General features: G+C 44.1%; 1 protein-coding gene across 1 annotated transcript in view; it reads left to right on the top strand.

The window, feature by feature from the left end:
- Positions 1-23,299, top strand: part of LOC308308346 (mitogen-activated protein kinase kinase kinase kinase 4-like) — a 148,880-nt gene extending 125,581 nt beyond the window's left edge. The window contains exons 16-31 of the mRNA XM_080753766.1: positions 809-1,180; positions 3,407-3,519; positions 3,654-3,844; positions 4,713-4,810; positions 5,909-6,087; positions 7,113-7,230; positions 7,762-8,178; positions 9,676-9,793; positions 10,585-10,755; positions 11,976-12,119; positions 14,433-14,567; positions 15,600-15,700; positions 15,994-16,143; positions 16,804-16,963; positions 17,773-17,912; positions 18,524-23,299. Coding sequence (XP_080609892.1) covers positions 809-1,180; positions 3,407-3,519; positions 3,654-3,844; positions 4,713-4,810; positions 5,909-6,087; positions 7,113-7,230; positions 7,762-8,178; positions 9,676-9,793; positions 10,585-10,755; positions 11,976-12,119; positions 14,433-14,567; positions 15,600-15,700; positions 15,994-16,143; positions 16,804-16,963; positions 17,773-17,912; positions 18,524-18,607 — 2,691 coding nt within the window. The 3' untranslated portion in view covers positions 18,608-23,299. The remainder of the gene's footprint in view (positions 1-808; positions 1,181-3,406; positions 3,520-3,653; positions 3,845-4,712; positions 4,811-5,908; positions 6,088-7,112; positions 7,231-7,761; positions 8,179-9,675; positions 9,794-10,584; positions 10,756-11,975; positions 12,120-14,432; positions 14,568-15,599; positions 15,701-15,993; positions 16,144-16,803; positions 16,964-17,772; positions 17,913-18,523) is intronic.
- The last annotated feature ends 1,307 nt before the right edge of the window (positions 23,300-24,606 follow it).

The following is a 24,606-nucleotide window of genomic DNA, read 5'->3' on the forward strand; positions in this document are numbered from 1 at the left end:
GTCTCATTCACTGCCTGTGCCTGCCCTGCAGTACTTTAAGTATTGTTTATTTTACATGGTTTGTTTACCCCCTCTGTCACTCAGAAAACATGGTACAAGGTTGTGTGTTTTGTGGCTTGGGCTGCACTTTCTTTTTTTATTGCTCAATTCTTTCTTTGTAATTTTGTCATGTCAAACACGAGAGGAGAGAGACCCAACAGGGCTGGTTTGTTTACCAGCTTGTGATTGTGAGGACTAAACTATCTTTCACTCCCCAAGTAGATTTACTATCACGCTTATTTTATTTTTTAAATAAAAACACTATTCGATGAATCTAAAAAGTAACGAAGAGAATAGCCTCTGAGAAAGTATTCAATAGTTGCAGCTAGGCCTATTTCCACTATCAATGTTATGTCTAAATTGTCAGTAATTTCTTTGTATATTTAGGCTATTTCATATCTGCCATGTGCAACTTCAAAGCCTACAAGCCAAACAGAAATGTAATTGTCAACGACAAAAACACAATTAAATCGTTAATTATTTGGGTAATAATAATAATAATAATAATAAAACTTTATTTGTATAACACCTTTCATGACATGAAATGCAGCTCAAAGCGCTTTATAGAGCAATAAATTAAGCACAAGTGCTTAACAGAAAAAATACACAATTAATCATCATGTAAAATGTCATAATCGTCACAATCAGCCTTAGTTGCAGCCCTACAGTAGTTCAGCCCCAGGGACAACAATGAGGGGTACCGTGTTTTCTGAGCGTGTGGGTCGGGCCCTCCTTCCCTGACGTGTTTGTGTTCTCTGTTGTCTGTAAGGTCCGTTCCCACCTGGCCGCGCTAAAGAGCAGCGGCAGTGCCGCGGCCACCTCCTCATCGCCCTCTGCCACCCCTCCTCCGCTTCCTCCTCCTGTCGTGTCCCGATCGCACTCCTTCAGCGAGCCCCCGGCCCCTAGCTTTGCAAACCTCCATCTCCGCAACAGCCAAGAGCCTCATCACCACCACCACCACCATCAACAACAACACTACCAACACCACCCAACATCTTCCTCGCCATCCTCCTCTTCCTCATCATCATCCTCCTCATCAACGCCTGCACGCACTGACCCCCAGCCCATGCACCACCAGCCATCATCCCAGCCTAGGCCCACTCCCCATGAGCCAGGCCCCACAGAGGAGGTCCCACCCAGGGTAAGGAGAGGTGGAAGTAACGGCCCCAAACCCCCAGTAGATGTAGATTTCAGGGTACAGTTTAATGGCTCTTTTGTGACTACGAAAGGAAGGTAACCCAGGACCTCCCATAACTGGAAACATTCCAGAACCTGTGAAGTTCTGTGCAAGTTTACTCTTTGTTTCCGTTATCACCATAACCAGAACCTGTTAAATACGTTACACGGCACGGCATACTTCTCTTAGTTCCTGTAGTCAAAAAGAGCCATTACTGAGACTTGACTGTATAGAAGTGACTTAGTACCCTGACGAGGTCCTGGGTAGAAGCATGTAGGCAATATTGTGATGACATCAAAGGTGCGCCGTCAGAATTAATTGATTAAAATTAAGCTCGATTACGTTGTTTTAACGACTTGACAAAAACGACATCAGTTCTTAGGGAGGGAGTATTTACTGGTCCTTGGGGGAGGGGAAAGTACTTTTCTGTGCAAGGGGAGGGGGTCTTTTAAGGGTTAAGTGTCTTGCTCGTGTACACTTCGACAAGTACTGTAGACTGGGCTAGACGAAGGTTGAACCGAATCCTCAGCTTAGTTTGACCCCCACTCCACCTACCCGCCCCCAAAAAACACTCTACCCTCCCTGACATTGAGGCATTAGCAGCATTAAACTGTCACACATTCATCACCACTGCTACAGACCCTCAGTGCCTTCTTATCTCTCTCTTCCCATTGAAGACACATGCTATCTGGTCCATGTCAGAGTGGTACTGGCTGTACTGGCTGGCTGTGTGGTCTGCCCTGCATTATGCTGTCTGTTATGGCTGATATATACTAGCGTGCCGGATGTCTAGCACCCCCAAAAAAAAGCCACTCTACAAGCTTACAACGTGTCACAGCATGGCGCATTGTGAGTATTTGTAGAGCGGCTATTTTTTGTGCGAGACGCAAAGTATAACTCAGGCTTTACGCTCTGCTTTGGATGATCTGCACATCAGCTTCATGCATTTCTTTACTGAACCTCCCCACCCACGCACCAAGAAATGTCTCTGTGCTGAAGGCTAGTACAGGACTGTACCACATTGTAGAAACACCTTAAAATCCAAAACAAATTAGATTAATATTTAAAAACATTGCAAGGAATCCATGTCTCATTATAGACAGTATTTCTCATTCCCTGTATGTATACTTAGTTGTACATATACACATACACATACATGTACATACACTGTTGTATGACTTAGTATAAATTAGGCATCAAATGGAAGACTACTGGGCCCGTATTCAAGGAACAGGCTAAAAACTACCTTCTAACTCGCCGGGTAAGTCGTAGAAGAAAAAAACGTGATGCTTGAATTCTGCTCTTTCTGCCATTGCCTGAAACTGCCCAAAATACAGCTTTTCTTACATTCCTCGCTGGTTCTCAACACAAGTGGGAAAACGGATTTGAAGCATATTTTGTTTAGCTTGTTTAGCGTCTGAAGTTATCCAGACTCCAAATTTCCCTAGCGTGGCGTTTTCGTGAAAAGTAAATTAGCCAGAAGTGACAGTTAGCCTAACATACTTTGAGCATTGTTATGATTTAAGAGAAAACTCTTACAGTAGTTAGGGAGTTTTAGAATAAAATACTTTGTGAATGCAGTCTCTGGTGGGATACAGTATCGTTGTGTATGTATTTCTCAAAAGCTTAATTTGACTAGCTAGCTAAAATGGATCTGGTTTTAGTGTTGTATGAGTAGTTGAAAGCTGTGTAGTCATACTATTATTGGTTTTGACAAGGGTGCAGACTTGGGATTAGATTTATTGGCTGTTGTTTTGTGAAAATCCTCCCCCTAATGGCCATAGAGGAACACGACTCCAATGCTGAGTTTGTGCTTGCGTTTTCAGGAACGATTACTTTCATTGTTGTGTATTTACGTACATGCAGGCAGCCACTCTGAAACGTATGTCTATGTGTGTGTTCACCCCACACAGTGAGTGGAGTGTGTGTTAGGGATGGGACGATATGAAAATGTCATATCACAATTATTGTGACCAAAGAAATCGCGATTTATGATATTATCCCGATAATCAAAATATTCCCAACATCCATTAGGAACATTTCCCAAAAAATTGCACCCAGTGCATGACGGAGGACGATATCACGATAAATACAATCGTGGGTGTTTTTTTTCACGATAAACGATAATATCGCTCATCGTCCCATCCCTAGTGTGTGTGTGTGAGCCGGTCACTGTCTTTATGATGCAAGGTTCCAGTGAGGACCACATCAAGGTCTCCGGTGTTGTCGCGCAGAGACTCGCCACATCACCACGGCAACGCCGCTGTGCCTGGCAACCAAGTCCCACAACGCACCACTACCAGGTAACATCACCTATAATGGCCTTCTGTTTATCGGTCTTTCTTTCTTGCTTTGTTTTTGTTCCTCACTTTTTGTCTTTCTCAAAGGACAACACCAATGTTGTGCTCTAATGTTGACCTGTGCTCTGTCTCGGCAGCGGCGCGGCAGAGCCTCGTCTGCTGTGGGAGCGGGTGGAGAAGCTGGTGCCCAGGCCGGCGGGCAGCGGGAACAGCCCCGCTGCCACTAACAGCAGCGGGAGTGGAGGCTCCAGCTCCTCCAGCACCTCCAGTAACTCCGGCTCCAAGCCCGGATCCCACTGTGGCTCTGGGGAGAGGTTCAGGCCCCGCTGTGAGTCCTCACAGTGGAACCACCCGCATAACATACAGACAGAGTCAGACAGGCAGGCCTAGACCAGGGGTCTTCAACATTTAACATAACATACAGACTGAGAGTCAGAGAGAGAGACAGACAGACAGGCAGGCCTAGACCAGGGGTCTTCAACATAACATACAGACGGACCCCCTGTTGAAGACCCTTGGCCTCCTAGAGTAAGACCAATAGACCAGAGCTTCTCAAACTTAGAAATTTGTCTCCAAAACTTTGTGCAGAACCAGAGCATTGTCAACTTGTAAGACCCTAGAGAGTCCCTGGAATCCACTTTGAGAACCACTGCAATAGATCAAAATAAAAAAGTGAAATTTAAATTTATAGCACATTTAAACGATTCTCAATAAAACACAACCCCAAATCCATAGTGTGGATGTAGTGTATTTTACACACACACAAAATATTCACACACAGCATTTAGTCACAAAGATGTGCAGAATATACAGGAAACATTTCCCAGTTTATGCAGACATAGGCCTAGAAGGCTACAAATAGTACAATCCTCAGTGTTAATTTAGCCGCTTAATTGTAACTATGAATTGACACCGCCAACATACTTGCGGAACCAGAGCAGTGCTTTGTGCAACCCAGTAGGGCTGCAACTAACGACTATTTTCATAATCAATTAATCAGACAATTATTTAGCTATTACATTATAATTTAGATTTGAGGTTCTTTTAGACACTGTTCTAACTAACAAACAAGACATTAAAGGATTACGATTACTGAATTAATAACTAATTTAATAATCGACTCGATTACGATTAATCGATTAATCGTTGCACCCCTACAACCCAGTGACCTGTGCTCCACTGTCCCTCTTCTTCAGCGTCCTCCAAGTCAGAGGGCTCGCCCCTCCAGCGGCCAGAGAATGCTGGGAAAAAACCTGAGGAGAGGAGGGAGGTGGTCAGGCCGAACAGACCGGCGGTGAGATCTCGACGCCATGCAGACTAGCTTGTAGTGGCACTAGCTGTAGCCTAGAAGTAGTTTTAAGTGCCATGCGGACGGTGCTTTTGCTGTGTGGTTGGATTAACAGTGCTGTGTGGTGTGGGATTACAAAAATGTGTTGCTCGGAGGGAATGCTGGTTCTTTTTTTAATCTGATTTAAGTCAATGATTGTGGTTTGATTTTGTGTGAGACAGATGATTGTCTGCCCTGACAAAGGTTTTTCTTTGTGTGTCTGTATGAATAATAACCAATGGCCTTCTTTGGATTGTGTCATGTGACCTACTCATCGTGTCTCCCGATAGGGTGACGTGGTAAGCCTTCGTAAAATGACTGTTTCTCTCTGGATTGAGCTTTATTGGCTGAAGGGTTCCTTTCACTAAACGCTTTGCTTCCTCTCTCTCTCCTCTCTCTCTCTCTCTCTCTCTCTCTCTCTCTCTCTCTCTCTCTCTCTCTCTCGGTCTTCTTGGTCTTTGCATTGGCCATTAACTCATCCGTTCTCTCGTCCATTAAACCAAAAAAACTATTGTTACTTACTTTCTTCACCTTCACTTTCATATTTCCTGCAGCCTTGTCTTCAATGCTCTAGTCATCGTTTGGTTTCTTCCTCACTAACCTGACGTAGCTTTAAGACACACTGGTGGTGGCAGTACCGTCATCTCTTCTCTCTTCTCGCCTCATCTTATTGGCTCATTGCTACTCACACAGGCTGGCTGGCTGGCTTCTCACTGGCTGCCGAACCTGTCTGACTCTGACCTCACTTCCTCTTCCAGCAGTTTCATGTATCTATCTCCTTTTTACAGCAGAGACTAACAGAAGGGAAACAAACGCATTATCGATATGCAACCACTGTGTATGTTTGCTTTGACAATACCGTCACAAATGGCTTGTGCAACGAAACCTTCGCTTGGAGAATGGACACGAGAAAAGAACGACCTAAAGCCGACTTACTGTGTTGTATGGCGGTGTTGTGCGCTCAAAATAGCTGATCTATAAGCTCGTTAGAATGGCTATTTGTGTGCGTGACACCGCACCGTACGACTAAGCGAAATTTTGACCTTGCGTCTTTTGACCTTTCAGGACCTTACGGCCCTGGCGAAGGAGCTGCGTGCGGTGGAGGAGGTGCGGCCTCCACACAAGGTGACGGACTACTCTTCATCCAGCGAGGACTCGGGCACCACCGATGAAGACGATGACGAAGAGGTGGATCAGGAAGGAGGGGAGGAGTCCACCTCCGGCCCCGAGGACTCCAGAGCTGTGTATGTACCATAGACTGTAGAGAATATGGACGTTGGGAAGTGATGACGTCACCATTGGTTTCTATCAGAGCGAAGATGAAGCTTTTTTTGCCCTTGTTTGGGTGTCCATTGTATTAATGGTACCCAAGGGAAGCTATTGGCTGCCAACGGTCACGTACAGCCGCAGGGATACTTGGGATCTTGCCAAAAATAAAGCAGACGTAGAAGAAGGAGGGCGGAACCTACAGTCTATGGGGTAGATGAGAATGGTGGAGAATGATCAGCTTTAACATCAATTATAAAATAAATGGGACCATATTTTCACAAAACGCATATCATGGTGATTGAAACGTGACTTTAAACTAGCGACAGGAACAATAAAGCCGGGGGGGAAACAGTGAAACTAGCGGCCAATCATAGGAACACTTAGTTCCGGGTTTGTTTCATGTTAAATCTGGAGAACTGGCCCCCTGGTGTGTACATGGCATTTAACCTTTGACCCTTTTTCGTATTATTTATTGGCTAAAATGTTTGAATAAATAGAACCCCTAACCCTGGCAGTATTAGCATCACGCTTCGCCTACTGAGCTACAAAGGACAGACCCAGATTATTTAACAGATTTGAACAAATGTACAACAAAGCTGCATGAATGCTGCCTTATAGACATTACTTAGGGAAATAAGGAACCCTACTGTATGCAACGTACTGTACCAGCTCAGTGGCCTTGTGGTTAGAGTGTCCTCCCTGAGACTGGGAGGTCAGGGTTCGAACCCCGGTCGGGTCATACCAAAGACTCTGAAAAATGGGACCCAGTTCCTCCCTGCTTGGCACTCGGCAGCAAGGATTGGATCGGGGGGGAAGTCCCTGTGAAATACTAGTGTCATGTCCAGGGGTTGTACTTGTACATCAAGCTGCCTCACGCTACCGAAACAGGAGATGGGCATCTGCCCTTAGTGCCCTATGGGCCTCATGGCTCGGAAAGGCTTACTTATGCAACAAATAGAATATATCGTTTTGTATTTAAAACTCTGAGCCTTTCCTTCAGTTCTTCCAGGCTGAGCAACGGCGAGACGGAGTCGGTGAAAACCATGATTGTCCACGACGAGGGCGAAGGTGACGCGAAGTCCACGCCGTGCAAAGACGGCACGCTGGTCGTCAGACAGGTACAGCCACGCCAGACAAAGCAAATTCTGTGTAATGGTTTGCATATCCAATACTTTCAGTTCTTCTGTTGTGTTGTTTTTTATCCATCCATTCCCTGATGTTTTGCCTCTGTGTTTGTGTTGTGTTGTTGACCATCCTCTCTAGATGTTTTGTTTGCCGGTGGCACAGTTAGAGATGGGCTGAGTTTTGGACTAGATACAGTATGGCCTTTAAACTGACTTCATACCGTATTTGCTGCTTTTTGAAAAGGGACCGGATTATAAACGATCTATTAATTCTACTCCATAACGATCTATTACCGATAATTCTACTCCATATACAGTACAGTATATACACAAATAGTATTAAATTATCACATTATGACTGAACACCACAACTGTTTGAAGGAATACTAACAACGGTTCTCTTTCTGTCTGTAGAATAGCCGCCGTAGTTGGCCTAGCTTCTCCCTAGCTAACACCTTCCCTTCCTCTCAGCTCGTAAGAATCACACCTAGACCCAAGGTTCTCTATCCCTCTTTGTACTTCCAGAGTGCAGGTGACAACAACAAAAAGCGCCCTGTCCCCAGTCCGGGGCAGAGCCAAAGCCCCGGCCCCGGACCCGGTGCTCTGCTCACAGGCTTTGCCCCGAGTCCCGGCTCCGTGCCGGGCTCCGGGCTGGGCCACCACACCCCCAACAACCCACACCACCACCAACACCACCTCCATCATCACCACCTCCACCCCCCACACCCAGGCGGAGGGCAGCAGCCGCCGCAACACCCAGACAGGAACGGCTTTGCCGGCCGCATTCACCTCCTCCCCGACCTGATCCAGCAGAGCCACCATCCCTCCTCCTCCTCCTCCCCCACCTCTCCCTCCTCCATCTCCCCGTCCTCCTCCGGTATCGCCAGCCCCGTGTCCATGTCCCCCCAGAGCCCCCTGGACAAACTCAGCATCCTTATGGAGGTACGTTGCCCTCTCGGCCAAGGCTGCGTTCTCTCTTCCGCTCAGTCCTGAAGTAGAAGGAATGGTGGGGAGAAGTCTGGATCATCATGGCCAGTACACAGTACACAGTAAAGGCTCATTTCTAATTTAAAACAAATGACCATAGATCAGTGGTTCTCAAACATTTTCATGTCATGGAACTAACATGGAATTATTAATGTTTAAAATGTTCAAAAATAGCAACTAGGATTAAAGTCATTAATGTGTGTGTCTGTATATTAACTAATTTGGCCCTTAAGTACCCCTGGGAGTCCCCGGACCCCACTTTGAGAACCACTGCCCTAGAAAACTATGCATTATTATTATTAGTATAACTATTATTATTATTATTTTAAAAAGCAAAAAGATTCAAGAGACACTTTCTTCAGTTGAAATGACACCATTAGTTTTCGAGGGACAGTGCACAACCACTCACATGATGATTGGTTAGGGGCTGTGATAATAATGGTCTTCTTGGCATCTTCCTCGTATTGCCTGGAATCTTTCTGGATTGCTTGGAGCGCCCTCTGCTGTTTGCCAGTGTGTGTGTGGCTGCCCTCTCTGGCAATCTAATTCTTGTTCCACTTTCCTCTACTATACTGACTCAAGCTTCTATTAACCAGATGACGGTGGAGGGACACTTTTTGAGACGTTGTTTTTTAAAAGATGAATTAAAAGGAAGATTTTTGGGGGGTTACACTGCATAGGCTTGCCTTTAACCAATTTAGAACACTCTTATTACCTCTTATTACCTTTACACAATTAATTAAGAATTTAATTTCTCAAACAAATACATTATGAGAACCAGTTATTCACATGCTGGCCATGTTGCTCTTACATCTGTAAAGAGAAAAGTGGTCGCTGTGTGAATGAACGATTGAACCAATGTCTACAAACGTGATTTTTGTTGCGCTCAAAATAGGCCTAGGTTGACGTATTGATGGCAATATTAAGCTGGATCCTCTGAAACGATTATTCGTCCAAAGCAAATCCCCTGGGATTCATCTGAAGCTCATGTATTCCTCACTTTGACTCCTGTTCAGTAAATTATTCAAAGACTCGCATTCCCCAGACGTTTGACAGTGAGGGGAACGGTTAGGAGGAGGACGGCAGGTATTTTAATTGTCCTTCCTCTTTTTATTTTTATTTTGGTTTGGAGCATTCCATTTGTTTTACCCTCCACCATGAGCCCCTTGTTTTTGCGTGTTCTAATTTTTCCTCTCCTCGTCAAAGTCCTGTTGTATTTTTCTATTTTGCATGTCCTCCGTTTCATGTTCGTTTGCTCATCTCGTCAGTCACCTACTGCATGTTGTCTCTCAAATCAGCTTTTTTTCTCTCCCTTTTTATTGATGTAGTAGTGTATCTACGAGCATCATCACATCTAAACAAATAATAGTATCGCACAAATTATTTTTGATGTGATCTCCAAGCCAAGACCCTCGTTTCACTGTGAGTTTGTGTGGTTTTCCTCCGCTGTAGAGCCAGTCCAGCAGCAACACCATGCAGAAACACAAGTCCTCCTCCTCCTTCACACCGTTCATCGACCCACGTCTCCTCCAGGTCTCTCCATCCACCGGCAGCGCCTTGAACAACGTCGGTAAGTCCTGAGCCAGTCCTGAGCCGCCTCACATCTAAGGGACGCTTGGAAAGACAGCAGTTTGGAGTGGATAAGGGGGAGAACTCACTTTTGGCAAGGCACAGACAATAAACTTCTGCAGTATACACTCAACATGCTGACACAACGCTGCCATTCATGGCTCACCTCATGCAGTTTAAGCACAGCATTGCTAGCCTGGGTTCCAGACTTCTTCACTAGGTTCGTTCGGCGGATTTTTCTGTCTGACTTGTATTTCTATTACGTAGGCAAGTCAGGATGTGACTCTAGTTTTACATAGTGTAGGACAACACTGGTTCCGTACGGACCAGTCAGGAGCTGCAGGCGTTTTCTCCCGCTTGTGCACAAAGATAGGAGGCTTTCCAGACTGTGTAGCGAGTGAGAAAAAAACGTAGTAAAGCATTCTGCATCCCAGGCTGCAGCATTGCTACTTTGTTCACAAACTGAACACCCAGTAACTGTAGCAGCTGTCCATACTGTAGCTACAGATTGCACAGGACCCTGTCTGGTTTATACAGTACATAATGTCATATTCAAGTCAACCTTCAAAGCTTTTAAGTTTAAAGGTGTAAAGATTGTCAGATTCTATTGTAATCCTTTGGTTACTTTATGTTGATAAACCCTGCTTAAGGTTCACCTAAAAGCAAACGTCCCTCTAATGCCATCTAATGCCATGCAATCTCCCTTGCCATTTTATCCCTGCCCGTCGAAATTCTACTTCCACCCTACATATACGCCCCTACCTACCTAAGCCCTGCCCTTTGACCTTTTAGGTTACGGTAATGATGCCGCTAGGCTGGCGGAGGCGCTGAGGGCCGACCCGTCTCGGAAGGGCTCGGTGGTCAACGTCAACCCGGTGAACACGCGCCCACAGAGCGACACGCCCGAGATCCGCAAGTACAAGAAGAGGTTCAACTCTGAGATACTGTGTGCCGCTCTCTGGGGTAAGAGAATACGTAACACTCATCATCAAGTCAATAGATACTCAGGGTTCCCACAGTCATGAAATTCCTGGAAATATTTTGAAATTAGAAAAACCTTTCCAGGCCGGAAATGTTTGTAATAAATCAAATGTTTTGAAATAAATGATTTAATTTGATTTGATATATTTATTTGCACAATAAAAAACAGTACAATGTTAACATCTATACTATAATTTTGCGAATGTCTGAGTGTCTGAGTGTCTGAGCGTTTCTCCTCAGTGGCTGGTGCAATTGATCTGAAATCGCATCACCATAAGCATATGAACACACCTGACATAACTGTGAAGCCCGTTTGTCACTTTCACAAATCGTATGCTGTATATTAGCATTTTTATGGTGTATCTACTATCTATTCTGCATCTAGCTTGAGGCTAATCTATTCTGCATCTAGCATGAGGCAACATGTTTAACCAGCTCTCTCTGAGTGTGTGTGTGTGTGTGTGTGTGTGCAGGCAGGCGGGTGTGTGCGCAGGCGGGTGGGTGGGCGGGCGGGCTGGGGGGGTGGGGGGGTGGAACACAGTATCTCTGTAACGGGTGCACACATCCCATAACCCACACACTGCACATCATTTCGGAGCTCATATATTTGAACGGGTAAGGGCTAGTTATTAAAAAAGCATGAAAATAAGTGCAGGTGAGAAAGGAAGCCCATATAGGGCTTATACAAGGTTCTCACTTAAAATAATAAATAAGTATATGTTAAAACACAAGATTCAAACAATTACAAAAACAAGTATATCGATGTGTATGTGTATATATAAAATATATATATGTATATATAAAATAGCAAAAGCATCAAAAGTAGCAGATGCACAAGAGCTTGTGGATCTGCTACTTTTGATTTACGAGAAAGAAAAAAGGAGAGGAGAAGTGGAGATTTCTGCTCCGACCGCAACAAAATAAGATGTAAGACAGTAAAATGCAGTGCTACGTGATTCGCTCTAGTCTGTCTCGGTGCGTTGATAACACACTGGTTTAAGAGTGTCATCATTGCACCATAATGAGTGCTACAGGCCTGAACATCAGATAAAATACTTTGGAGAAGTTATGGAATTTTTTTGAAAATTCATTGTTTAAAATGTGTGGGAACCCTGGATACTGTTAACACGCATCATGAGTGCACCATTATGAGAAAAAAGATACAATATAATAAAATGCATTTTTCTGTTGTGTGTGTGTAGGGGTGAACTTGTTGGTGGGGACAGAGAGTGGACTGATGTTGTTGGATCGTAGCGGTCAGGGGAAGGTGTACCCTCTGATCAGCCGACGGCGTTTCCAACAGATGGACGTCCTGGAAGGACTCAACGTCCTCGTCACTATATCAGGTAGGTACTGTACCACAGTCAAGGACCCCCAAATTAATAATAGAAAATAATAATAATAGATGCCTATTTCCTCCCGCGAGGGAAATTCAGTATGTTCAGCCCAACCCAGCTGATTCGCTACCCACAAGGAGCGTGTGAGCAATTAGGGGTTAAGTCTTGCTCAGGGACACACATCGACATTGCTACCCTGGCCTGGAATCGAACCTGGGACAACTAGGGGCTCTGGTTCCCCAGGCGGGCTCCCTAAACATTCAGCTATTCCGCCCCTAAATATGGATTTGGCCACGGACCATCCTCATCTGAAAGTAGGGAGTTTAAGCAAAGACGGTTTTCAGGACGGCTCCGCTAGGCGGAAGTACAGCTTCTATGACGCGATCGCCGTAGCAGTCAAAATCGTTAAGCAAACAGCTGTCGGCGACGGGTTCCCACCCCTTTGACTGAACGCTTTGGTTCCCATGGTGACGCGTCTATGCAGCAGATGTTGTAGACGCTACGTGGAAATGTAATTTCTGCCGTAGTAGGAAGGGCTGCAACGGCAAGCAGGTTTATCTATCGAGCACTGATCCATTTCCGGTTGTCGGAGTGGACTGCCGTAGCCGTCGTTGCTTAAAGTCCCTAATACTTTAGGCCAGGGACGCCCACACAACATTTTGTGTACAATTTTCAAATAGCTGACTTATAGAACCCTATTTAATTGAATTGGGTTAAAACCGTTCAACTGTTTATGATGCTATATTACGTAATTTAGCTGAGGACCACCTGGAACCCCTTCAAGGACCCCACTTTGAGAACCAGTGGCATAGATATAGATTTATAGAACAAAGTAGAGCGGGATGTTTCTGTTCACTGCAGCGCTGTGAAGAGGATGTCTGTTTGAATTGAGAATCATTGTTCACACATGTTCCAATAGCACCCAGGTGTCACCGGGTTGCCCAGCAAAGTCTGTGTCTGGGAACACAGAAGTAGGGCACTTATGACGCATCTGTACTATTTTTATCTATTTCAGGTACAGACTGTAAATGCGCGTGTGCACGCACGCACGCACGCACGCACGCACGCACGCACGCACCCACACCCACACACACACACACACACACACACACACACACACACACACATACACATACACATACACACACACACACACACACACACAGACACACACACTGTCCTTGTCTGTCATTGGGGCAGTGTTGTCACAGGTGTGTGTCCCAACCGTGTTTCTACTGTAGCTAAATGGATGTTGAGTACAACAACCTTTGCATGGCAATACTAAACATGTAGTGTCAATTTAACTCTCAGAGAGTACAAACTCTCTCGTGGGAGGTTTTAGGTGACACATTTTGCTGTCCAGCTTCATGACGAAATGCTCATTTACATAGACAACAAATAGAAACTCCAAGCTAATATTTTGCGCCATGTGCTGGGCAATGTCAGAGTTACAAACGGATACATTAACACATTTGCTTTCTTTAAGCTTCACTGCGGTACCAGGAGGAGCAAACTAGTGACTAGAGCAGTGGTTCTCAAACTTTTTAGGCTCAGGGCACCCCTGTAAATAACTTTTTCATCCACTGCACCCCTGAATTACATTCATAATTTACACTACCTAACAATTATGTAATCTATATCATATATGTAAATCTTTCCTTGGCCTAGCGGTCCAGGCACATACCACATAGGCCCTGATGCCTGACAGCGTGTAGCGGGTTCGAGTCCTGATCTCGACGACCTTTGCTGTGTGTCACTCGCCATCTCTGCTGGCCGTCAATTATCCCTTGCTTAATCCATGTGCACTACGCTGAAGGTTTATGGTTACTTTTTGAATACTTCAGCTTGAACACATAATTCCTGATTCTTACATCCTGAAAGCTTGAAAACACAACCAGTATGAGGTGGAAAACACAGCCTCTGCCCTGGGTTCAGCCTGTTAAAGTACCAGACACAGCATTGATCAGGAAAACACATTTTCTCTTCGCTGACACTGTATGCATATTCTCAACCAGTGCATGCACCACCTCCTGACTGGAGGGTGTTTTAAATGGATGGTAGCGCTAGTATTGATTGTTCCCGCAAATTATGAACATTTTCTGTCGTTATCCATAGATTTTAAAACCTGATTTAATACACCAGTGTTTCACATAATCTGTCTAGAAAGGTAAGCCAGAAACACTACACAGTTGGATCGTGGTTTAGGATTTTATGTCAGGGGATTCAGTAACAGTGACTGTGTTTCATGGCCTTTCATACCTACTGCTACTCTACCCCATATTCCACCTTTTCCCCTGATCCATCCCTCCCTCCCTCCCTCAGGTAAAAAGAACAAGTTGCGTGTGTACTACCTGTCCTGGCTCAGGAACAAGATCCTTCACAACGACCCAGAAGTTGAGAAGAAACAGGGCTGGACCACCGTTGGAGAGCTGGAGGGCTGCGTTCACTACAAAGTTGGTATGTAACACTAACGCTGCACAACTAATGCTGGGTACAATCATAGCGTTAAATCAACAGTCCAAAACTGTTACTCTGTAAATGAAAAAAAAAGAACCTGTGATCCAATGGATCAAATGTATAGTTATTGGGGGCACAGTGACGCCGTCGGTAGTGCTGTTGCCTCACAGCTAGAAGGTCCTGGGTTCTCTCCTCCGCGTCATCAGTGCCCAGGTTGGCAAAAGGGCCTTTCTGTGTGGAGTATGCATGTTCTCCTTGTATCCTCACAAAAAACATGCAGTAATCCTGGTCTCTATACAGCCTCCCCCTGGCCAGCCGGGGCACCTGATGAAGGGGAAAGGAACTGGTTGGAATAACGCGTGACTTCCACACGCTACGTCCAACCGGGGAAACTCCCCCGTCAGTTGAAAAGAAGCGACTTGGACTCCTCATGCATAGAAGGAAGCATGAGGTCAGTCCGTTGTCTCCCCAGGTTGGCAGAAGGAGTGTAGCGCCCAGGATTACATTAGATAATTGACACCGGGTGAGAAAAGGGGTTACGAAATTGTGGGATAAAAAATATAAATAAATGTATAGTTATTATTTAGTCACAAGATCTCATAAATTCATAATAATTTATAAATCCCAAAGACAGAATTAGCCCTATTCACTGTCAAACATTATCTACAAATTCACATCATGCCACATCACAGTGCGTTGTGAGCTTGTACCGTACTATTATATAGATTGCCAAAAAAACATAAAAAGTTGAAATATGGAGAATAGAGATGCAAGGTTTCTGCCCAATAGTGACAATATCCTTGTCCCGGAGGTGGAAGTCTTGATGATTGATAGTCTTCATGATTATTGGTTTGTTGTTGTTGTCTTGCTCAGAGGCAGGTAAATCCCATTACCAAAGTTTGCAATAAGTACAGAGGTAATTGGTTGAATTAGCTGTCCATGTGCCACGGTGACGCCCATATGGATGCTTCACAGTGATCAATAATATGCTGTCACAGTGTTCTCATGTGTCCCTGTTATTCTGTTCCCCAGTGAAGTACGAGAGGATCAAGTTCCTGGTGCTGGCTCTGAAGAACTCGGTGGAGGTGTACGCCTGGGCGCCCAAACCCTACCATAAGTTCATGGCCTTCAAGGTGACTGCATAAAGACAACCCGTTTTTATCCATCAGAAAAGGTTTAACTCAAACCTATTCATTACATGTCAATGAGTTATTATGGAACTTAGTGCTCATTTCCTTGTCTTGATACACTTATCGGGCTGAAAACAGATCTGACAAAAATGGCAGATCTAGAAGCTCAGAGGTTGTAGAAAGGTTATTTTTGGCGAAGAGATGTGGTGTAGAGGGGAAAAAGCGGTCCAAGTACAGAGCCAGCGTAAAGCCTAAGTCCTGGAGGGTCATTATCTTCTCTGTGTGTCTGTTTCCAGTCGTTTGGTGACCTGGTTCACAAGCCCCTCCTGGTTGACCTGACCGTGGAAGAGGGTCAGAGGTTAAAGGTCATCTATGGCTCCTGCTCGGGCTTCCATGCCGTGGATGTTGACTCTGGAGCCGTCTACGACATCTACTTGCCCACACACGTACGTGCCAGTACACACACACACACACACACACACACACACACACACACACACACACACACACACACACACACACGACTTCTACCTGCCCACACATACAGGACATATACTTCATATTTCACAGACCTGAATTATTTAGCCAAGTTGAGTAAAATCTCCGCATTCTTAACACTTTAAATGTCATCCCGGGATTTCGGAACCAGCCGTAGTGTGCTGATCCTGAAGAAGTTCTGGATTTCGTTTTATATATTTTTTATAACATTAGCGTGCAGTCAAAGGGACTCGCGGGTGAAATGGACTCACTGTGCTGTGATCCATTGGGCAAAGACGTCATCATGAAGCGTATAATCTCCATAGGCTCCTATTCATTGTGCTGCAAAGAAACGGCTTTATCTTGGAATCTTTCTCCAAAAACGCTTCGATCGCCGAGAAACGCTTTTTTCACGGCGACACTGGGCCGCGGCGGTCCGCCACGGTGACAATTGTTCTTCTCCTTCTGCTGGTGTACATCCGAATTTCCACAACATGGATACGATCGTGGCTTCCGGACCGGGGCTCTTCAAAATAAAGCGCAGTGAATGGTGGAAAACCGTGTCACATCGTGTTTGGATGATTACAAAAATAATAGCACTAAAAGTGTTAATGTCTCCCCTGGTTCAGATCCAGAACAACATCCAGTCCCATGCCATCATCATCCTGCCCAACACGGACGGCATCGAGCTGCTGGTGTGCTACGAGGACGAGGGCGTCTACGTCAACACCTACGGACGCATCACCAAGGACGTGGTGCTGCAGTGGGGGGAGATGCCCACCTCAGTGGGTGAGTGAGTGTGTGCCATGAATAGGGATGGAGCTCGAAACAAGGGCCCGCTACAAACTCGATAACAAATGTTTTGAGTACCCGGTATCAATAAGCTTTGGGCTTATCAAGCTTGTTATCGATGAGTGAGTGAGTGTGTGCCATGAATGATGCTGCAGTGATTGACCGGAAAACAAAGTTACATTTAATCAAGTACTTGTACTTAAAGGAGTAGTTCACCAATTTTCAACCTGTCTTCATATAATAGGTCCTCACTAATGGTCATGATAAAATATCACAATTGTTTTCTACTTAGTCCAAGTCTCCTAGGAGAGCTGTGGGAAGTTCAGAATCCATAGTCTTGTGACATCATCATTTTCCCAAAAACATTTTTTATCAATATTTTTGAAAAAAAAAAAAAGATTTTTATTATCGCGAGAACAATGGCTTCCACTTTAAAATTGCAACTTTTCAGGAATAGAAAGCCTGCAGTTTCTATAAGCTGGATTGGCAATCGATGATGTCACAAGACTATGGGTTTCTGACCTGCCCACAGCCCTCCTCTGAAAAAAAAAAAAAAAAAAGCTATTTTTGAGTGAGGATCAATTATATGAACATAGGTTGAAAAGTGGTGGAGTGCCCCTTTAAGTAAAAGAAAACTATACTCTCGAGTCATGACCTTCACGCCGTTAAAATCTCACTATAGAAGTTACAAAGTGCAGCTTGAATTTAATAAAAAATAAAAAAATAGAACCGTAAGAGTCTCTCATGATAATGTAGGCTACTCTGTCTCACGCTCACTGCTGGACTGCTTCTCCCCCCCCCTCCAGCCTACATCCGTTCTAACCAGATCATGGGCTGGGGAGAGAAGGCCATTGAGATCCGCTCTGTGGAGACCGGTCATCTGGACGGAGTCTTCATGCACAAGAGAGCCCAGAGACTGAAGTTCCTCTGTGAGCGAAATGACAAGGTAGGAGTCAGTCGTTACTTGCCGTAGCTCAGTGCACTGTTTCACTGTTTCCCATAAGAGAAATCTTAGCTACTTCTTAAAAGTTTAATATATATTTATGTTTTGGTGGGGCACGGTGGCGCATTTGGTAGCGCTGTCGCCTCACAGCTAGAAGGTTCTGGGATCGATTCCCGCCGGGGGACGCTGTGAGCGCTGAGGGTGTGTTCTCTCCTTCGCATTATCAGCGCCCACACCCTAGGTGGGGTTGGCGAAAAGCCTGTGTGGAGTTTGCATGTTAGGTACCCTCACAAAAACATGCAGTAATCCTGGTCTCTATAATGCCAGCCCGGGGCATCTGATGGAGGGGAAAGGAACTGGTTGAAATAACGTATTCCTTCCACGCGCTACGTCCAAACGGGGAAGCTCCCCCTGTCAGGTGATAAGAAGCGGCTTGCAAACTCCTCATGCACTGAAGGAAGCATGAGCACAGTTCGGGGACCTCCCCATGTTGGCAGAGGGAGAACAGAGCCGAGGATTACAGCTTAGGCAATTGGCACTGGGTGTAAAATGTTTTAATTAATGAAAGAAATGTGGTATACTTGATAAAATGTTGGTCTCTGTCCCACCACCAGGTGTTCTTTGCCTCGGTGCGATCCGGCGGCTCCAGCCAGGTTTACTTCATGACCCTGGGACGCACCAACCTCCTCAGCTGGTAGAGGTCCCAGGACACCCACTTCTCCCTCGCTAACACTGGATCCCAAAAAATAAAAACAAACAACAACTCACCGTCGAAGTCCTTTCCACGCTCAAGCCAACGGACAACCAAAAAGCCAACTAACCTGAACCAACCAACCAACCCCGAATAGGCTTCAACACGTAGAGAACACCTACAATGGCAATCCGGGGCTGCCCGCCCTGCTCCGACTGAGCACTGGGGCTCCTGCCTGTCACCATGACACACCCGGCAGCCGGTCAAAGATGCGTAGTAGTCGCCCCTAGGCCGCCGATACACCAGATATGATGAAATGTATAGATAATATTGAATTTTATGTTAGTCAAGGATGAACAGAAGAAAAAAAAATGTTGAGTGGAAAATGTAATGTGAATTATGAAGACAGGGGAGGGGGGTGGGCGGGGGGGTGAAGGCGATTATTTGCCCCATTTTCTTGGTGCTTGTCAGATTGTTGGGCACGTGGCGTAAGGTCGATGCCGTGCCGACGCATGACCTCTGTGTCTGCAATTCTTTCTTGTTTCCTGGGACTGGCCGATGAGCTTGGGGTCTTCTAGCTACTGCTATTACTACTACTATTACTCTCTGCAACTCTGCATCTTTGAAGAGCCCCCCTACTCTTCCCTCGTCCCTGTTAATAGCGTCTATAAGAGGGCACGAGGGCGGAGTATCTCCAGTATTAATGCTACAGTAGTGTATGTAAAATGTACTGTATTTCTGTTTTGGTCCAATGACTGCTGACTGCTGGTTAGAGGTTGAAGCCATCAGTCAGAGTAGAAAGAGAGAAAGAGGCGGGGAATGAGGGAGCAAGGCAGCCAATGGGACGGGCTCATAGTGGGTTGGAGGGAGGTGCCGAGAGGTTGTTACCGTAACTGGTAGTATGTTGGGCAGGGCACAACAGACGTGTGTGTATACCTTTGTTGAGTATTGTGCTGTTTGGGCAGGCGTTCTTAAAGGGGAATCTATGTGTGTGAGAGAGAGAGAGAGAGATGTTCAACCAGATGGATTTCAGAATAGTATTTTTTTGAATTATTATTATTCCATAAAGATAAGTGTAAGTATGTGGAGTTAAACATGTCTTTTACTTTGTTTTTAAAAGATTTACACACATTTAAACATGGTCCACAGTTTGCTTGCTTTTAACTCCAAAAACCCACAGAACCATGTTTTAGTTTTTTTTGTTTTGTTTTTTCCTTTTGTCTCTGGAGAAGTCGAAGGAGCTAGATGTGGGCGCGGTCCAAAAAAAGAAATAAAATAATGGTGTCTATGTATAATAAAAGTTCATTTAATCTCATGGGTAGTGTCAGTGCTCATGTTTATCTTTTCCTGTTGGTCATGGGGGCGAGCGGTCATGAGCGTCCTGAGCTTGAGGATCTAGTACTGCTGTGAAGAGTCTGATATAACAAACAAACAAACAAAAAAAAAGACAAGAAAAGAGCGTGCTAAAACGTCAAAGGTGATTAGTATGTGTGTGTGCTTGTAAAAGGGCCAACAGGCAAGGAGGGAGGTCGTGTTGTCATAAATGTAAGTTTTTGTAGCAGAACGGTTACACATGGTCAGCAATGTTTTTAGTTTTTTCCAATTGCAGAAAATAGCAGGAAAGGTGGAGTTTCTCTCTCTGTTTTCGTAACTTTTCTTTTGTATCATCATGTTTATGAATGCAATGCACTAAGTGTCAAGAATGTAGACAGAAAATACTTGTGGGATGATGGCCCAGGGCATGACATGATTATTTTCCTTTTCACAAAGTGATCAACTTTAGATGTTCAATTTCAAAAGTTTAACACGGTGGGAAAAACAACAGCCTCTCCATAAGATGTACGATTTTTCAGATTGTTTTTTGTTAGTTGAGTGACCAACTGGTACAACGTCACCAACGCTGTACCAGGTTTGCCAGAGATCCTCCTCACGCTGACAAGATAAGTCATTTCTATCAGTGGTGGAAGGGATGTTGCTCAAAATTCAAACTTCATTGGATCTATGCACAGCAGCCATATTGGAAAGAAAATTGTATTCTTCCTTACTTCCTTCATAGGTGTTACCAATGATTCTAATGAAGGCTCTGGGTTCCATTTAGTGCACAGTGGTTCTCAAACTTTTTTATTTCAAAGGAGCTTTATTGGCATGAGAAAACATACGTTTACATTGCCAAAGCAAGTGTCAAAATATAAGCCACATAACTCATAGGGTACTGTTCCATTTGTACACTCTCAGAGTTATACTCCTGTAAAGGGGCCATATTATGGAACCCTCCTCAAGGAACCATGAGGGTCCCTGGAACCCAAATTGAGACCCACTGGCGTAGCAGAGTGTTTCCAGTGAGCCAACATGGAACCGAGCCTTCATTAGTACCTTTGGTATTGAAGGAAGAGGCCTGATTTCTCTCCCAATATGGCTGCCATGCATAGAGCCTAGTTTTGGGCGCTGTCCTTTTTCTTGTGATGATTTGCTTTACTGCGGCAAGATACAAGCAGACACCGAGCAGAACATTTCCTCTTTTGTGAAGAAAGTGAAGACTAATACCCAGTTTTTGGGAGTGAATCTTTGTTTTTTTTTTCCTCACCACACACCCTTACTTTCTAAGTAGTCTGTTTATGTGAAAGGCCAATGGACAGTCAGTGGACTGCAATATCAACATTCACACCTGCCATTCACAGCCGGGTGGCGTTTTACCCATTTCCCAAGAAACCTGGTTCAGTGAAGGATGGAACATAATATAGTAGTTCACTCAAGAAGGGGCAGAGTCCAGCCCAGTGTCCAGGGGCGTCACAAGAGGGGGAAAAGTGGGACTGAGTTACTCGGGCCCAATAAGGTTTTATAGTTTAGCTATTGAAAAATAGCAGATATACAAGCTATTATACAAAGCTATTTTTGTAGTCGTGAAAAGGTGCATTTGTTACTCAAATTCTGCTTCTGGGGGGGTCCCTGGAACTAAATATTTTGAGATGGGGGTCCGTGGCCAAATGAAAGTTTGAGCACCACTGACATAGAAACATACGTTTTTCAAAAAACCTTAGAAGGATTTGAAATATTCAAAGACTTGCACAAAACGATTTTCAAATATAGCAGATCTGCTGTGCTGTGAGCTTGTATATCTGCTATTTTTCAATAGTTAAAGCACAAAATAATGCATAATAATGCGTTAACCCCCCCCCCCCCCCCCCCCATGAAGAACATTCATGGAGGACCCCCCCGCAGTGAATCCTTGTGCCCAGGGCCCAGAATTAGCCCTATTCACGATCCGCCCACTCAGCATCCCCCGGGTGCTGAAGTCCCGTTTTGAAGGGGAAAATCCTACTATAAGCCTATAGAGTTAGCACAGAAATCGCAAATTTAATGCAATTTCTGAATAGTAAAGTATAAAATACGGCTAGCATGATCAAGAACACAAGATAGTAAACGGCACAAAGCATTATAATTTACTTTACTGTTAGAAATAACGATTTGTCCAGCTATTTCTATTATAGTTTCCCCTTCTAAATTGAAGTCAGCACCCGGGGGAAACTGAGAAACGGAAGTAGGTGGGCGGGCCGTGAATAGGGCTAATTTGGTGCGACACCCCTGCTGACTTAACAAGTAAAGTAACTCCTCACATGTTTTTCCATGAAAACTGTGTGTGTGTGTGTGTGTGTGTGTGTGTGTGTGTGTGTGTGTGTGTGTGTGTGTGTGTGTGTGTGTGTGTGTGTGTGTGTGTGTGTGTGTGTGTGTGTGTGTGTGTGTGTGTGTGTGTGTGTGTGTGTGTGTGTACAAGTCCGTACAATCAATTGTTTTTCACCAACTTTCCCCCGTTTGAAGAAGCGAATAGAAAACGTGGACCCCAGTGCTGTATTGTCTGAGGTCTACCAGTATGTATTCAAAGGTTCCACGGTCCCTTGTTTAATTCACTTATGTAGGAACATGTGGAAATCATTTGCCTATATAAAATAAATCTCTTATTAGGGGGGGGGGGGGGGGGGGATGCTAAGAGGGCAAACTTTAATAAGAAAAAGAAGTATAGACGTGTTGTTATGGAAACCACTACTTGGAAATGCATTTTAAAGATTTAACTTGAAGCATTGTGTAATCTTGCGTTTTAGAGCTAGTCGAGAAGCTTGACGATAGTTGATTCTGCGTTGTTTCTGTACGTTTTATGTATTTGGTGAATATGCGGTGGTTTAATATTCTAACACTCAACCCTATAGGTGGACAAAAAATGTTTACAGAAACACTGTTTTGTTACACTAATGTGCATCATATTTATGTTGTATTCATAAGCATCTTAGCTTTCTTTTTTTTTTACGTTTCTTTTTTATTATTATTTTTTCTTCCTTTTTTTGCCATTGCCACGCTTTATCCCCAAATTAAATAACTTACTCACAGGTCAATAATGAACACACATTGTACACAGTGATCCTGAGTGTTAATTTAACATTGAGAGTGTAGAAATGTAACCAAATGGACCCATAATGTGGTCTATTTGGATACATTTGTACACTCTCAGAATTAAATGTATTCCCTTTGGATGTGGAAACATTTATCGTTCTTCTCTCGCAGGCTTTAGATGCCGGTTTGACATGTTTTTGTTTGTTTTTCTCTTAAGTGTTTCTGCCATGCTACTCTAACTTATGTGCTCTGTGTATGACAGGAATGCCCTGTATTTTCCTGAAGGTCTTTTTTCTTTGAATAAACTGAAAAGTAATTTAAATATGCTGCCTCTCTGCCGACTGGTGTAATTGTTACTTCCTGCATAGGCCTCTAAAGCCTCTATCAGAGTCCAGGGTGAAGAGCTCAAAAGAGAACTCTAGTGTTTATAAAATAAAGGTTTAATAATCCCGAAGAACATTTTCACTATCCACATACAGTGAGTTAAGTGTGGGCAACTTTGTGATGGAGATGGCCTCACTCCTAAGGGTCACATTGCATATACTTTCAGGCAGAAATCTTTATCTCTGTATACCTTTTTTTACTAATTAGTGCCCTACTTCGTCATTCTATGTCACGAAAAGTAGCACGTTTTTAGCTTGTAGATCTGCTATTTTAGCTATTTTTCTATTGGAAAATGTATTTAATTTCAAATGCATTTAGTTATACGTATGTTAACTTTATATATGAAGTCCAGCAGGGATCTCCATATATGGGTATAAAAGGGATTAGTTAGTGTTAGTGTGGTTCCCCTGACATCACAGTGATGTCAGAGCAACCACCAACCACTGACTTTAATTAAAGTCAGTGGTTTATATTAACTTTTCCCAAATATGGGTTAGGGTTAGGGTAAATATGGAGATGACTGACATCATAGACCACATGAGACCATATATGTCCATATATGGGCATTCCCCCCGAAAACGGGAATCATACTTTAATGTTGATTCCCAGATGATACCCTGTTAGAGTTTATAGATGCACTGTTAGGGTACCTACCCCTTTATACTCATATATGGGGATTACAATGCACAAGATGCATTTACTTACTGGTAAACAAACATAGCCCCCAAAATAATGGAAATTCACTTCCCAAAACTCAAATATGATTTGAAACACAGGGCACACTTGCAATTTCACAAATGTTCTACTACCTACAGTATCCTTGTGACTCATATCATCCACAGTGTGTTTCCATCCATGTAAAGAGGAAGCTAAGGGCTCTTGTGGGCACATTAAAACAAGAGACCACATGGTGATCAGAGCTGATCACCACTCCACAGATGTATAAACAAACATAATGTTGCTTAACGCAAATAAGAAAACTTGTTATTCACATAGTGAAGTATAATATATATATATATATTGAAATTCTTTATTAGGAATAACCCCTTGAGATGAACCATCTCGTTTTCAAGGGTCTCCGCAATTTACAAAATACACTTCATACACATTTAGACAAGAAATGTACAGACAATTCAAGCAACATCAGACAAAACAAGCAAAACAGTAAACAAAACAAACTAGAAGAAGTGCTCTTCCGAGCACAGGTCTCCACCAGCCACGCGTCCTGGTGGTGCTATA

This window comes from Nannobrachium achirus, assembly GCF_963921795.1.
Source record: "Nannobrachium achirus genome assembly, chromosome: 22".
In the NCBI taxonomy this organism is placed as follows: domain Eukaryota; kingdom Metazoa; phylum Chordata; class Actinopteri; order Myctophiformes; family Myctophidae; genus Nannobrachium; species Nannobrachium achirus.